Source organism: Pipistrellus hanaki (assembly GCF_964339955.1).
Source record: "Pipistrellus hanaki genome assembly, chromosome: 5".
In the NCBI taxonomy this organism is placed as follows: Eukaryota; Metazoa; Chordata; class Mammalia; order Chiroptera; family Vespertilionidae; genus Pipistrellus; species Pipistrellus hanaki.
Genome location: NC_140507.1, coordinates 58,244,642 through 58,261,294, shown reverse-complemented (window position 1 = coordinate 58,261,294; position 16,653 = coordinate 58,244,642). Strand labels below are relative to the sequence as shown.

General features: G+C 42.0%; 2 protein-coding genes across 5 annotated transcripts in view; both read left to right on the top strand.

Moving 5' to 3' along the window:
* The window catches only part of ETFDH (electron transfer flavoprotein dehydrogenase), a 259,286-nt gene that overhangs the window by 157,553 nt on the left and 85,080 nt on the right, over positions 1–16,653 (top strand). The gene's annotated exons all lie outside the window — the stretch shown is intronic.
* Positions 1–16,653, top strand: part of FNIP2 (folliculin interacting protein 2) — a 120,478-nt gene that overhangs the window by 95,679 nt on the left and 8,146 nt on the right. For all 4 annotated transcript variants that reach the window (XM_084884164.1, XM_084884162.1, XM_084884163.1 and 1 more), the window contains one exon: positions 684–840. In XM_084884164.1, coding sequence (XP_084740290.1) covers positions 684–840 — 157 coding nt within the window. The remainder of the gene's footprint in view (positions 1–683; positions 841–16,653) is intronic.

Genomic DNA, 16,653 nt, shown 5'->3' with positions numbered 1-16,653 from the left:
GGGTGGCACCTTTGCAAGAATTGGGGCGTGTGGGGGAGCCAGGGGACGCGATGGAGGGTGTGTGTGGGGCAGGGAGTGTGCTGTCCCACCATCTGGGACTCTGGATGGGGCTGCAAGGCAGGCAGCAGACGCCTTCCTTCGGAGGAGGCGGATGGCACTCACCGGGCAGCTTCTCTCTTGCGGGTCAGAGCAGCGTGAAGCGGCTGGGAAACAACACCTCTTCCTAACCCTCCAGCAGGCCGATGGTTTGGTCTGTGATGACTGGAAGCAGTTATTAGACCTTTTCTGTTCTGCTGCCCTGTTGTGGGCACCACCCTGTGCAGATGTGTCGAGTTTCTAAAGCCAGACAGCTGCCAGGCCTCCCCGTAGACTTTCTTTTTCTTCACTCCCTTGACACAGACTGCCTGGTGGATGTGCCTTGTGAGATACAGGAACAAACTCGTAACCAGCCATCAATATGCTGTGTTCTTCCATTAGAAACACACTACCATCAGAACAAACAAACAAAAACTCTCTTCACTTTTCTAACCCCTCCCTTCTCTGGCACCAGTGCTCTGTTCACTGGAAGACTGGTGAAATGACCCATCCTGAGCCTGGCCTGTGTGGCTTGGGTTTTTGTTTCGATGTAACACAGAAGGGAGCCCATCTTTAATGTGTGTTCTAACAGACTGATATTGTTTTAGGTCTCAAATCATCAGCAACCCGAATGTAAGGAACTTTGGCCGCTCCCTTCTGGTGGGTTACTGCCCCACGTACATGCCTGATCTGGTGCTCCACGGGACCAGCAGCGACGAGAGGCTGAGGCAGTGCCTGATGGCTGACCTGGTCCACGCGGTCCATGTAAGTGCTTGCCGCTCGGAGCCCTGGCTGCCGACGGTGTGTCCACCAGGGCCCTTCCCAGCCACAGGTGTTTAGACTGTTTCATACTGAAGAGTGTGTAGTGAAGGATTGTTTATAGAGATGTGGGCAAGGGTTGGGGAAGCACCGGGGATTAGCAGCAGCTGGGCTGGGAGCGACTGGGCCTGGAGGAGTAAGGGAGCGCACAGAGAGAGGAGAGCTGGCACTGGAGGAGGGACTCCCTGGCCGCAGAGGCACTGAGGAGGGTCAGGGCTAAGGCCTGACTGACATCGCTCCTCTCCAGCTTCTGAGCTCTTCTGCTTCCAGTGGCTGGGCCCAGCCGATGCAGACAGGCCTGCGGGCCACAGAGGTCTTCCTCATGGGGCCCACACAGGACAGAGAAGGGCAAAGAGTGCATTTGGGGGCATGTGGGGGCTGTAGGCCAGGCTAACAGAATAAATAACACAGATGGTGACAATTCTATGCCCTCACGGGGAGGACGAAAGAGTGTCACATATGGTTTGCTTTTTAGCCGATCCATACAAGTTCATCAGAGTAATTTATTTTAACTGATTTGTCATTGAGTTTACTCTGATGGCCACAAGAGATGACTGTGTAAAGACGAACACGTCACCCTGGAAAATTGCCCTGTGGCTGCCGCGAAGTGCTTCTCTGCTCTATGCAGTGTGACAGGGACTGAGCAGTGAAGGCAGCTGTGTCGGTCTGATGGGCCTGTTTTTCATTGAGCTGCTATTGGGCAGATGTGCAAAAATAGATGTTTTGCATTGGAAACATATTGTATCTTGTGCAATAGGGACAGTCCTCATTACATTAAAGAAAGTAGAATTTGGCTTGTTGTCTACCTCCTCGCCCATCATGTATTTTCTGGGAGGTGAAACAGAGGCACTGCATGTTATCTTTGGCCTTGAGCACTTCCTTTGTGAAGACTAAACATGCATCAGGCTCAGGCTAGGCGGGCTGAAGATTTGTGTGAAATGGGGAAAAAGCTCACTAGTGAAGCAGATGTCCTCCTAACCCCCCTAGATGGGATGGGAGAAGAGATGAGGAGGGGTGACCTGAAGCTGGAGGCCAGCCCAGGGACACATTAGACCCCAGCATTCCAACCCTGCTTTGCGGTCAGACACCACTCCTCTCCAGGGTGTTCCTGGAACAAAGCTGTATAAGGAATCTCAAATTTCGCTTCCATACTTGCAATGAACACTGTATACTTGTGCATCGTTTCACAGGTGCATATATCAGGGACCACAGGATAAGAACAGCGCTCTCATATGAGGCCGTCTTCCTGGGTTGTCCTAAACCTGTGGTCGGCAAACTGCGGCTCTTTGGCCCCTTGAGTGTGGCTCTTCCAAAAAATACCCCGGCCTGGGCAAATCTATTTTGAAGAAGTGGCATTAGAAGAAGTTTAAGTTTAAAAAATTTCGCTCTCAAAAGAAATTTCAATCGTTGTACTGTTGACATTTGGCTTTGTTGACTAATGAGTTTGCCAACCACTGTCCTAAACCATGTATTCTCAGCGACTCAGTCTCGCCTCCATCTGCAGCTGTCTATGGTGTTAAGGCGGGGAATCACCTCCTTTCCTTTTCTGTCAGCACCTTATGTTTATATCCATATATGCAAAACCTGTGGGGTTTTTCTTTCTGCTCCGCTGGCCGTTTGATTTGTGAAAGCGTTGGTGTTGCTCAGTGGACCTTTCTTCCATGAAGCCCCAGGTTCTAGTTCTGACAGACGTGCCAAGAGATTGAGTGTGAACTAATGGGATTCTCTTCAGTGCAATTAATCTTGCTAGCTGGGAGGTGATACCCAGATGTCCCTGACTCACTCACCAACCCCTGTGGAAATATAACCTATTGATTGATAACTCTTCTTGAAATTACCTGCAAAACCATTGATGACATTTTTAGTATTTTTTATAGGCTGACAAGTTCTTGCTTTTGTGTATTAGGTTTTCATGGTGACCATCTAGCTCTGTAATTCATATATTTGAAAAAATAAAACAATGATTCTTCTATTTGTACTCTTAACGATTTTTTAGATATCATTTCCCCTTCCTTTTAGAAGTAGTACTTTCACACTAGCTTTTCTCATTTCTTTAGACTACACAATCACTCTGAGATACCGAAAGTTATTAAGCATAATAACCTATATTATGTCAAATTGTGGGTACATCCAAAGTGCAGCCAAGCATGAGTGTTAATGGGCAATTTTGAAAGGTTCATGAAAACATCTTCAGAAGTTTAATGCATTTAGAATGTATCCAATTAGCATTAGTGGATTTCTAATTTCACTTGGCACACTCATCATCATGAATTTTACTTTCGAAGTAGTGTTCCATTTAAATTGCCTCTCTGACTGCGACTCTGGTCTATGGCAGTGTTTAAATTTAAAAAAAAAAAAAAAAAAAGCCTTACTATCAAATGCCATTTACAAATATTTGTTGAAAAGTAAATTAAGAGGATTTTTAAAAACACATTGAATTTATTGCTTCATAAAGCCTAGTAATTATTTAAATTCTTGAGCAGATTGCCAGAGAAAGAAGCAAAGATTCAAGAACAAGTACATGACCAGAGTTAGAACAGAAATAATCACTTTGTGGGAAAGAGAAGATTAGGATAAATTGCTTTATCACAACTTGCTTTCAAAATCTATTTTTGGGTGTTATTCATTTTCAGTGTTCATGTGATTCTTCATTGGGCACTGCTATTCATATTGTTTTTAGAGGATTTTTATTTAATTCATTGATATATTTTCTAGATGTAGGCATGATTGAATTATAAAATCTATCTTATGTGAATATGCATTTTTGTAACCAGGATGGATTAATTTGTGGAATTTCTTCCCTCATTGAAGGATTGCATTCTTGGGGTTCCAGTACTAAGCATTTCTCTTTGTACTTTTCCTTACTGTAGTCTCTTGTGAAAAAAATGCATATGAACTTTATTTTATGTATTTCCATTTTTATTACTGGCTTTCACGTGTTAAAATGCGGTCTTTAAATATTTAAACACATGTTCTTGTTTAATCCATATACTACCTTTTTTTCTGTCATTTGAACTGTTTCTCTGCCTCCTACCATATAGATTGTACAGCTGCCTTAAATTAGGCTAAAGTAATATTTAGTTTCCTTTTTCTGAACTACATCTAAATGTGCATTATTTCCTCTTGTTTTCCTTCTGACTTTACTAGTAAATGGTAAAGTGAAAAGAGGAGATGGGGGGAGAGGCAGCTGTATCCTGTACCTGAACCTCAAGTAGTTTTTCCTTTGGTTTTTTTTCTCCTGTATGTTTGTCTGCCTGTGAATAGTGCTGACGGGGCGGTGTCAAGGGTATTAAGTTATGGGGCAGTGGAGGGTGTGGAGGAGCACTGACTTACCACAGATGGCTTAGGTTCCAGTCTCAGTATTATCACTCATTTTCTGGGAGTAGAGTAAATCAGTTGGCATGCTAAGCCTCGGAAAAATGTATTTAGAGGAACAGATGAAATATAATCCAGTGGTTAGGAATTGGGCTTCAGAAGACAGACAAACCTGAGTTAGAATCATGGCTCAACTCTTCTTGGCTTTGTGGCCTTGAGCAAGGTGCTTTGATTTTCTAAGCATTAGTTTTATCTCCCATAAAGTGAAGAATATTTATAGGTCTGTTTTGAAGGCTGTAAGAGAAGGCACATCACGTGTTTAGCACAGTGCCTGGCACATTACTAAGTGCCCAATAAATGTTAGCTATTAAGATGATATATATGTGAAAGTGTCTTGTAAATGAGTTTCCCAGGAAACTCCAATTGGAGAAGACGGACAGAACCCAAGCACATGCTCATTCAGTGCTAAAAGTGTCCATGTTCCCTTTGCCTGTGACACGACAAGGAACATGCCAGGTGGCTCACTGCAGAGTAGGATTGTCTAGATCAAAATTAGCATCACATTTTTATGCTTTAAAAAAAAACAAAACACTATGTTCCAGGCTTCAGGCATTTTATAGAATACACTGTAAAGCAAAGTAACAGTTGGCTATAGCAGCCTCTTTCATTTGATTTTAAGAGTAGCAACAGATTGACTCCAGAAATATCATGCGGAAATCGGTAGTACAGATAAGCAGCTTTGTTGTAAGCTTGGCTATGATATATGCTCATGAATACCTAATTAAGCCACGCAGTGGAATCAGCCAGGAAGACTACAAAAGAACAGCAAGTCACATCAAGTGATAAGTCATTACTTAGGTAACACAGAGAACACTAAGTGTCCCAGATCAACAATAGCCTTAAAGTCAGTAGCAATGCAAAGGAAACAGCTATGCAGGACACACCTGCTATTTTAGAACATCTCTTGTTGCTTTCGTTTCCCTGGATAGTGAGCTTGATAATGCCTTGGGCCTATAGCACTGTCTTACTGTTTAGTGAAATCTGTGTGTGTGTGTGTGTGTGTGTGTGTGTGTGTGTGTGTGTGTATGCACATATTTATACACATGTACTCATGGAAACATGGTCACACGTGTGTAAGCATGCACAGTGGGTTATGATGTTAAAATGTATGTCTTATTGTGGATTGTGATTTAAAAGTATTTGAAAAAAAATACTGATCTCTGAGTATGGCCAACTCCCATCTGACATGTTCGTGATTCTCTCATTGTGATTGCTGTCTTATTTAAGTTCCTCTTAACCTTCCCAACTAATGGTGTTAGTGCCAGTATTCCCCCCTCCAATCATACTGCATGGTGCCATGGTGCCACAAGAGGGCTCTTTCTAATGATCACTCACTCTCCTGCTTTAATAGTTTCCCCCTTTTTTTTAGAGAGTAAAATGTAAACTCCTTGGCTGGAATGGTCCCTTTATGTCTTTCAAATACACACACACACACACACACACACACACACACACACACACCTTCACTACACACCTCAATCTTCTCGTTTGCTCCAGTCACACTGCCATCCTATAGTGGCCCATCCACCTTCCACCTGTGCACCTTTGCTTCCTTTGCTTAAGGCCCTGTTGAACAAATTTCTGTTCATTTTTGGAGACTCAGTTTCTTTGAAACCATCCTAGAAACCCCCAGGTAGAACTCAACTACTCTGCCCTCCAGGCTCCTTAGCTCATTGCTCTGTGCCTTTGTTCTCTGTCCCACTATGGCTGTAGGCACCTGGAAACTGGGGAGGTGGTTGGGGGGAGGAAGGGGAGAAAGGGGACTTACTTTCTTTCCTACCTCAGCACCTCGCCTGGTGCCTGCCAGATGGAAAGTGATATGACTGTTTCCCATAGAACATGTGCTTATTAATACGGATAAAGTTAAGCCGATTAGTGTCTCTTTCTTCTGAAGTAAAGAGATATAGTAGTTAGTCTTTCTTTTAAAAAATAAAGGAATAGAATGTATTTAGACATAATGCCTGTGGCTTTTTGTGTTCATTTTCTTTACCTAAAAGATAGTGAAACACTTATAATGGTCTCTTGGGCTTCATTTCTCTTACATTTTGTAAATATTAGACCATGGCTAATTTTGATGTTTTACCAAATTTTTGCACTGTGTATAAAATATTTAGACATCGATGTTGTTCTCTTCAAAAAAGCTACCAGCCTTCTCACGTTTTATTTTGGAGTCATGCACACCCTCCCGTAATTTCATCCTGATGACCTTTTTCACTTGGAGCACCTTTCCTTTCCTCAGCAAGTGACCACCTGACAGGTCAGCTGTCCCCAAAGTTGCACACTGCATCTGCAAAGCCACAGGCTGACCTCGGGGGTCAGTCCACTGGGCCTGGTGACCAGAGTCACGGGTACAGGTCGGATGTTTCCTGTGTGCGCCCCCCACCTCCCTCCACCCCCATCGCCTCATTGGACTCTTTCCTCTGCCCCGGGTCCTGGCGTCATGAAGTCTTTGGCATCCCAGAGTCCTCATGTTGATATACCTACCAGGAGCCCTCAGCGCTAATGTCCCACCATCCAGAATGATCGGTTTTCTCTTCTCCTCCACTTTATTACACCTCTTAAGCCTTTAATGGCTGACACTGAGCCTGCTTCTAAGAGAAACTTGTTATAAACAAATGTTTACAGAATTATGGTAAGATGAATAAATATCTTCAGTATTTTCATATGTTAACAGTCTGTTTGATGAATAGAAATCTCTGATGGTGGTTTTTCAGGTGGCCTGGCCAACTTGCTTGGCCAACTTGCTTGGCCAGCAGCAGGGCAGGGAGGCTGGAGATGGCTTTGGGGGACGAGGAGGTTTATTTTTCCATTAGAAAATACTGAGTCCTTTTATGTACTGTGGGCTATGTTTACAGCCACAGTTAGGATACGAGGTGTGAGGATTCCAGAAACACGTCGGGATAAAGATAGTATGCCTCCCCTTTAAAACTATAAAAATAATGGATAAAATACTACCATCCCCACCCAGCCCCTTGTTATAAAACATATGCATGAGGGGAAAAGGGGGGGGGGCGTCTTTTTGTGCCAGAAACATAGAAATCAAAGCCAGGACAGTAAGTTTGGGCTGATGCAACAGTTGCCTTCTGGCATTTCATACTGGATACAGGTCCTAGGAATCAGGTCTGGAGTTAATAAGATCTACTCAGGATGGGAGATGTCATCTCGCACTTGGAATTGAGCCCTTTACCTAAAAACCTGGAGTTTTAAAGAGGGGACTAGAAAGCTCCAGCCATCAACAGTGAAGCAGCAAAGGCACAAGTTGGAAAGGGGGTGGGGGAAAATAGTCACCCATGGCAAATCAAACTCCAGGCCTGTGCAATGAGCGGGTTTGGGGTCCAGATCTAGTCTACCCAAGTGACTTGGGAATCCCCACCTGAGAAATAAACATCAGCCCTCTGGGACTGGCAGAAGGAAGCACACTCACACTTACCAGCCACAGGCTTATTAGACTCGTGGCTTCTTTTCCACTGCTCCGTCTTACTGCAACTCTTAAGCCTTTAGTGACTGACACCGAACCTGTTTCCAAGAGACACACATAGCACATAAAACAAAACGAACTCCCAACGAGATCAACTTATGTTTAGAAATTACAAACCATGTCTGAGGACACCAGGATAAGGGAGAGTGAGTCAATACAACCAGGCGAATTTACACGCTTCGAACAATCTGAATAACATTTAAGTAATTATGTTTAAATTGGTTACAGATTGAAAGAAAGAATTGGAACAGCTTTCATTTTAATTTTTTAAAATCTTTATTGCTGATAGTATTACATATGTTCCCCTTTCTCCCCCACAGACCTTTTCTAGCCTGCCATTGCACTGGAACAGTTTTTAAAAAGGTCATATGATGTAGTAAACTATCATATATTTGTAAAAGAACTAAAGAGCTTCTAAAAATCGAAAAATGTGGTAATGGAAACTAAAACTCAAAGGTTAGAGAGCAGAGTAGATTAAATACAGCTAGAGAGAATTAGAATTTGTGAAATGGAGGTCACATATCAAACCACCTCTTTAATTGTAGCTCTGAGACAAAAACAAACAAACAAACAAAACAAACAAACAAAAAAACCACACACAAAAAAAAACATGAAAAAATATGGAAAAGCAAGTAGGAGACATAGAGGCTAGAGGTATTAAACTCACCAGTACATTACTTCATATAGAATGATTAAGAAATTGACACTGAAATGATGGTGAAGAATCTTGTTTATTATCCAGAATATTTCAGAGAAAAAGAAAAGGAAGAGGGAGGTATGTCCAACAATCCGAGACCTAAGTCACCTTCTGGCTTTGTGTTTGCAAGAGGCTGTCCAGTGGCTTGACCCTAGCAGTTCAATGTGCCCTATTGTGACGAGTGGGCAGACTTCAGAACTGGCTATGTGTAAGGAAGTCTGTCTGTACTCCTGTTGTCTGCAAGACACGTGAGCTGGACATCTCTGAGGATTAACAAAGGGTCAGTTTAGAGTATGTTATTGGGCAATGCCAACAGTGTAAAGATGGGGAAGTTTCTTAGCAAAGTCATTGTAGAGACAGCGGTGTTTTCCGCTGTTGACATTGAGAACATCATCCCCTCTTCTTTCAATCTCATCTTCTGAGGGATTTATACCATAGCAAGGTTTTAGGATTTCAAAGTCGGGGCCTTGGCAGGCTCATACAGTTAAAAAGTGGAAACACTTGTATGAGTTCCTAGATTCTATTATTTCTGACACACCAAGATACTTCGTAAGCACATATGTGTTTTGTTCTCAGCGTTCCTATCTGTGGAGCAGGACTGTGTTCCTGGCCATCCCACAGGAAAAAGACATGATGGAAAGTAGTTATAGGGAGCATGTTTGTGGGAATGGTGTTTTCTGATCCTTAAGTTAAAAATAGGTAATTATGTGAAATGTTAGTAATTTAAATGTGGTACGTGGAAAATAAATATATAAATAATTGTGCTATGATTTAATAGAACTGAATTGAATCCAAAAGTAAATCTGAGTTGAGAATTGTTCAATGGCGACAGCATATATTAGATATTTAGCACATGCGTAGTAAATTTGTTAGGCTTATTTCAGAGGCTAAAGAACAAAAATAAAATGGGATTTTTCTTCTTGGGTTACTTATGAAATCACCCGAGTAGACAAACAGATGTGAGATCAAGAACAAGTTAAGACAGTGGGATTAAACACCAAAATGTAGATGTTTCAGAAGTTAAAGGAGGAGCAGAGGATGTGGGGGTAGGGGGTTGGTGGAGGTGGGCCCCAAACTGGGTCCTGGAAGGGTTGGAGATTTCAAAGGCAGCAGGGAAGACACTCTGGGCACAGCCTGAGCTGAGAGGCAGGCTCCCCCTGCCCAGAGAAGTGTTTTCTTCTGGAGCCCTGGGAGGTGAATGTGTACAGGTGAAGGTGGGCCCAGACTGGAGAGCTTTCAGTGTATGGATAAAGAGACGCCTGAACTTAAGTGTTTAGGTGATATGTACTGGAGTAAGTTTTTGAGTTGGTGAGGGAAATGATAGTGTGGTATTTTAAGAAGTTTGAGGGTTTAGTGGACACAATTAATATAGAGAGGGAGTGTATAAGAAAGCTCATCAAACATACCTAATAAGTGTTAGGCATGTAGCTACATGTTTCATACATACATATCTCATAGAAAGCTTCTGTGAATTAAACCTCACAGAAACTGTGAATCGGGTACTATCACATTCTACTAAGGCCCACATTGAGTTGCTCAAGTCCCACAGCTAGTAAGTGACAGCATGCAAGCCTGGTCCCTTCTGACTTCAGAGCCTTTGCTGTTATCTTACGGCCTTTTTGTTGAATTGTCAGAACCACGGCTCTTCTGATTACCCAGGCCCCGTAGACAGACATTGCACATTCCTGGAAGTTTGAGGCAGGCAGAAGTCATGTGCACGGCAGCCAGAGCAGCGTGTTTTGTGCCCTCAGAGATCTGATCCAGAGTCTGGGCGTTGGAGTATCCTAGGCACCAGGACACAGACCCACCAATCCTTAGTGCCTGTGAATTAGCCAGAATTGTTCTGTTGATTCCACAAGACATAATAAAAAGTATTTGAGAAACCTTTTAAGATCTGTAACAGAGCATTTCATTTGTTCATTTATCTTGAGAAATCTTAACAGCAAGTAGCTTGGATAAATTAGATATTGACAAGGTAGAGCTAAATAAATGATTGTTTCTAACTCTCATCAAGTAGAGCAAGGCAGAAATAATAATGGCATATTGTTGCTACTTCGTTCCTCTGGTAGGGACTGGCCATCCACCCTAACCACCACCTGCAGCTTTTTTATTTTTAATATATTTTTATTGATTTCAGAGAGGAATGAAGAGAGAGAAACATCAATGATGAGAGAGAATCCCACACTGGGGATCGAGCCTGCAACCCTGGCAAGTGCCCTGCCTGGGAATCGAACCATGACCTCCTGGTTTATACGTCACTGCTCAACCACTGAGTCATGCTGCTGGGCCACCTGCAGCTCTTTATTGATCTCCAGTGTTCATTCGTCCTCCAGTCTCTGACAGACATTTCTGTGTTGCCTGATTACGTTTCTGGAGGAGACATGGAAAATACTGGCAGTGGTTTGTTTGGAAGAGGTGACAAGAAGGCATTAGGGGCTGTTGAGGGTTGGTAGCTCTAGGGTGCTACCTGGGTTAGTGGGCTGTGGATACTCAGAGGTGGAAATAAGGCAGAACTTTTGGAAGTCTCGGATTGTGGAGGAAGTAGAAACATACTACAGACTCATTCTGATAAGAGAATTTAACAAACTCTGGGGGCAAGAAATGAACTTTAAAATTGATTCTCTTCAAGCTTGAGAGAAAAAAAAAAGGAAAATTAATATATGTGTCTATAAGGTTGGTAAAGTTTTCAATCAAACAAGTATTTTAAGTGGAAATGACTGTTTTTAATGTTAATTTTTTTTTTTTTTCATTTGAGATTTTCATTCAAAACTCAAATGTCGGAGGTTCTGTTTAATTTGAGACAATAATGTTTGGGAAGAGAACTTTTTGGGGAGGTGTTTAATATTAGGAAGAGGACTCTTACTAAGTAATCTTACTTGCCAAGCAGATATTTATATTGTGTCTCCTTTTACAGAAGAGCTATAGGAGGCCAGACTCCTCTGGTTCATGTGTCAATGTTGGGATGTAGCCAAGCTTCACCTGCTATTTTTTTTTTTTTTTCTAGTCCCCTCACCCAAGCTCAAAGCCCTAAGAATAGCAGATGGTTGAGTCGGGCATTTCACAGATGTTGGAATCATTCCATCTTATGTTTCATAGCATTTCTTTAAAGTACTGCACCATGTATGTTATGGCTGAGAAGTGTGTGTGTTTGTACCCTGGTGTGCACATGAATGTGATAAAATTGTGAACTTAAAACATTGTCCTAGCTCTAGCCGGCTGGTTCAGTTGGTTCGAGTGTCATCCCATATACCAAAAGGTCAGGACTCATGCCTGTGTTGCAGGTTCCAGTTGGGGTGCATATGGGAGGCAACTGATTGATGTTTCTCTCTCATATCAATGTTTTTTTTCTCCCTCTCTCTCTCTCTCTCTCTCCCTTCCCCTCTCCTCTTTCCTCCCCCTCTTCCTCTTTCTCTCTTCCTGCTTTTCTCTATAAAAAAAAAAAACATATCCTCAGGTGAGGATAAAAAAAAAAATCCCTAACAGATTTCACTATTAATTGCTTCTAAAATTAAGATAAGGCTAATAAGAAAAAGTATTAAAAATATACCACATGTAATTCAGTATTTCCTTTGTTTATTTGTGGTTTTCTATAACCCTTAAAAGTAGAGCCTTTCCTAACAGGAACTTTAATCCGAACACCAGGTCAGAGGGTGTGCATTTCTGTGATAGATCCAAACAGGGTCTTTTGGATCTTAGAGTTCTTTAAATTCTAAAATGGTGATTTCCAACTAGTGTGCCACAAGAATTTTTAAAACATGCAATATCTGACTAATTAGGGGCACTGACCTCTTTTCCCTTAGATTGTCAAATTAAAAAATGATATCAGCTAACACAACATCCAGTGTGAAAAAATCAAAATTATACCTATTTTTTTTCCAGATCAACAAAAAGATATATTTTTGGTGTGCTGCAGAATTTTAGTAATTAGTTTATGTGCACATGAGATAAAAAGGTTGAAAATCACTCTTCTAAAATCTCAGAGATTAACTAATAAGCTCTTTAATGAGGTTGTGTCTCCTTTGGAAAGATCTCAGAAATTTCCAGAATCACAGAACTTAAGCTTTAACTCTGTGCCCCAGTAGAAGTTTAGACCATATTATCTATGGGAAACTGGTCGCCCTGGTGCTCCTTAAATGTAACTAATGTAGTTGCTGATGGTATTTTTCTTTTCTCCAGCATTCATTTCTTTTTTCTTGACTATATTTCCCTCCTCTTTCCATCTACCTTTAAAATTGTCCTTTTTTTGGTAAATAAGTGAGTAGCTATTGGATGATATAGTTAGATGGAGGCAATTGGGCTGCCCTATGGAAATATTCAGGGGATTGTGTGTTAGTTACTTAGTGGCCTGGGAAGGTGCGAGTGTTTGAATATTTTTAAAAAACATTCAGCTGGTTTCTTTCTGTCCCTCGAGCCTGTATACATAAAATCAGCAGTACCTTGTGTTAGGGAATGGAGTGTATGTTCATCAATTCTGCCATTTGCTTGTGCTCAACCTGTTTCATATTAATTTAGTAACATTTTTCAAATACCAGATTTTGTGCTAGGGGCTAAGAATACAGGGTACAAATATTCGGCTCCCTGTTTTAAGGAATGGGCTCCCAAATTTCTATCAGTTTATTCCAGCCTATGGACCCACTCATCTTTCTTCACTCCTCAGGTTTCCACCTCAGATGCTGCCTCTTTGCTCCAGTGATTTAAAAATGACTTATACTCGTACTTTTCACATTTGATTGTTTTTTACAGTCTAGTCCATTTAGTTCCTCCTTTTAAAATAATTGAGCCAGTTTCTCTGTCCCCTTTTGTTATCATGTGTGAATCCGCAACCATCTGAAGTAACTCATGCTTGGAGAATTTTCTATCCATCACCTCTCAGGGAGCCTCATTGCTCCTGTTCTGGCAGTTTATTGCTTAAAACGAAGCTCTTTGTGTTGTTGTTGGTGGTGGTACCATGTAAGTTATAGTCTGTGTACTTTCCTTGGATTGACACACAGTTTCCTTCCCTACCACGTGGTGGGGAATCACTTAGTGAAATGATTTGAATTAGGAACTGGACTCAAATATCTACTGCAGATAATTAATCCATAAAAAAGCTAGACTTCACATCAAGCATTCCCAGACTCCTGCCTGCTTGCTTACAGGAAAGAGTGGGGAAGGAGCATCTAATTGGCTTAGCTCAGTTGTATTAAGAATCTAGGTGAAAGGTGAGTGATATACATTCAACTCATTGTATAGATATACTACAGGCCCAATGCAAGAAGGTCCCTGCAAGAATGGGCCTTCCTTCCCCAGGATGCCGGCACTGCATTTGCTCTAGCCGGAGCCACCTTTCCATCTTCCCATGCTGCCAAGAGGCCCGGAGCAGCTGGGATGGTGCGGAACACCTGCATTGTCATGGCATTGATGCAAGCATCCCGCCCTACTCCCAGCCACTTGGCACCTGTGTATGTAAATTAGCCCACCATCTTTGTTGGGTTAATTTGCATACCGACTCCTAATTGGCTGGTGGGCATCACGAAGGTATGATCAATTTGCATCTTACTCTTTTATTAGTGTAGAAGATGGGCATATGGTCAGTAATGATTATATATACTCTTAAAATGTATGTCCCTTGCAGGAAAGGTTCATATTATAGATTGTTCTGTACTATACCCAGCACACAATGAATTTCTGATAAATGCAAAGCATTAAAGAGGATTGAGCTCAAACTACAAATATTTTTTAATTTCTTTTTAAAATCTTTATTGTTGAAAGTATTAGATATGTACCCTATTTTCCCCCATTGACCTCTTCTAGGCTGCTCCTACCCCTTGCCCCAGGCATTCACCACCTTATTGTCTGTGTCCATGTTTAATTTCTGTTTTTCCATTTCCTTTGAAAGGACCGGGTATGCCAATGACAAGTCATCGTCATTTTGCTATGAATTAATGACACATAGACTGAGCAAGAAGTTCCAGGAATTTGTAAAGGGAAGTCATTGAGGCTTTCTGTTTTGGAGAATGTGCATATGACATTCATGTGTCAGAAGAGTAGGGGTGAGGGGCCACAAAAATCCCTTGGGTGCGAGTGGGAATGCAGGGTCATGTGTGAGAAAACTTTTGCACTGTTTGATTAACAAGTCTAGTAAATGAGAACCATTTTTGGGAAACTGGGATTTATTAATTCAAGAATCTGCTCTGTCAAATTCTTTATTTCTCATGTTTGAAATTATTTGAACATATACTTAAATAAATGTTGGACAATTAAACTTTGCCTGATTTGCTACTATTTCAATAAGAAAATATTCTAATCCCTGAAAGTTTCCCTCATGAACATAGTATAGGAAAGGGTGTTGGCCCCACAAAGTTTCCATCCAACCCACTAGTCACTTCTCCCATCTGTGAAAAAGAACACAAAGCTGGATAGACTTTCCTTCTAATGAAAAAGCCCAAAACTAGGGAGCCAGATCACCTGTTAAAATTGCAGTGTGACAGCATACACCTTGGGTTCCTGTTTGCAGCCTTTCACTACTAGTGTTAAATCTTTAAAATCTCATGTAATCATGATCCAAGGCAGGGCTGTGTATCTGTTGTAAGTAGCAGAAACCAACTCTCATTATTATAGGCAAAAGGAACTGTATTGGAAGGATATTAAGGATTCATAGAATTGATAAGAAGGCCAAAAAACTAATCTTTTTTTTTTTTTAATATATTTTATTGATTTTTTACAGAGAGGAGGAGAGAGGGATAGAGAGCTAGAAACATCGATCCGCTGCCTCCTGCACACCCCCCACCGGGGATGTGCCTGCAACGAAGGTACATGCCCCTGACCGGAATCAAACCTGGGACCTTACAGTCCGCAGACCGACGCTCTACCACTGAGCCAAACCGGTTTCTGCCAAAAAACTAATCTTAGAATAAACAGAAAACAAGACAACTATGAAAGTCCAGGAACCAAGGACTAGGAAAATAGTGGTGCCAACCATTCTTGGCTTCCTGACCACAGGGAAATCATGGGGAAGGAGCATCTAATTGGCCTAGGTTGGGTCCTGCTAGGAGGAAGGGTGGGGCTTCCAGATCTTATCTAAGAAAGTCATTCTCCGAAAGGAAATAAGGTTGCACTCACTGGGAGCAATATATGCTAAAATAGCCAAAAGCAACAGATGCCCACCACTGGGTAGTAGAAGGGATTGAATGACAGCAGAAGGCAGTACAGTTTTCCTTTGGTAAATGAGAGTTAGAAACATGTGCTCATGTCCGTTGCCCATGAGGTGTGTCTGTTTCTGTCCTGTATACCCTCCTTAGCCCACCCCTTTCTCTGTCTCTTAATTTGGGCTCTACGACAGTCCTGTTATAATGTTGATTTGCACACGTGTGGCATACTAAATCCTATATAATAAAAGGCTAATACACAAATTGACCCAACGACTGATCTACCAGTCCTTATGATGCACACTGACCACCACCTGGCAAATGCCCAGTGCAGGAGTTGCCCCCTGGTGATCAGTGTGCTCCCACAGAGGGAACACTGCTCAGCCAGAAGTCAGGCTGATGGCTGGCAAAAAGCAATTAGCTGGAGCCTCTCCTGCCTCCACAGCAGCGCTAAGGATGTCCGACTGACGGCTTATGGGTCACGCTAACCCTAGGGTTAGACCCTAACCCTAACCCTAACTCCTATGCGGAGCAGGCCTAAGCCGTCAGTCGGACATCCCCCAAGGGCTCCCAGACCGTGAGAGGGCACAGGCCAGGCTGAGGGACATTTCCCCATCCCCCCATCCCCAGTGCACAAATTTCATGCACGGGCCTCTAGTATGAATATAAAAGATGTTGGTGTTGAAGCAGTTTTATACTTTGATCAATTTTGAGAAATTGATTTTTTGGTAAGGCCCTCTTCCTTGACTAATTCAGTGTTTACCACTTGCCCTGCGGTTTAGTTTACTAGTTAACCTGCTCTATCCCTAAATGCTCAGATATTGTGGATTTTGTATTTTAAGTATGTTTTTCAGGAGCCAGATTTTTTTCCTTTTGGACTCTCTAGATAAATTCACAACCCAGTCTGCTTTCAGTTGGTTGTTGGGGTTGATTTATGCATGTAGCGCACTCACTAAGTAAGCTTTGCTCAGTGATTAAAACTATAACTTTAAGGGAATATTAATTTACTCTGCCACACCTTCTTATTGCAGATATGGCAATAGAATCCTACAACTTACTCTAATATCTATTCTCCATCTCAA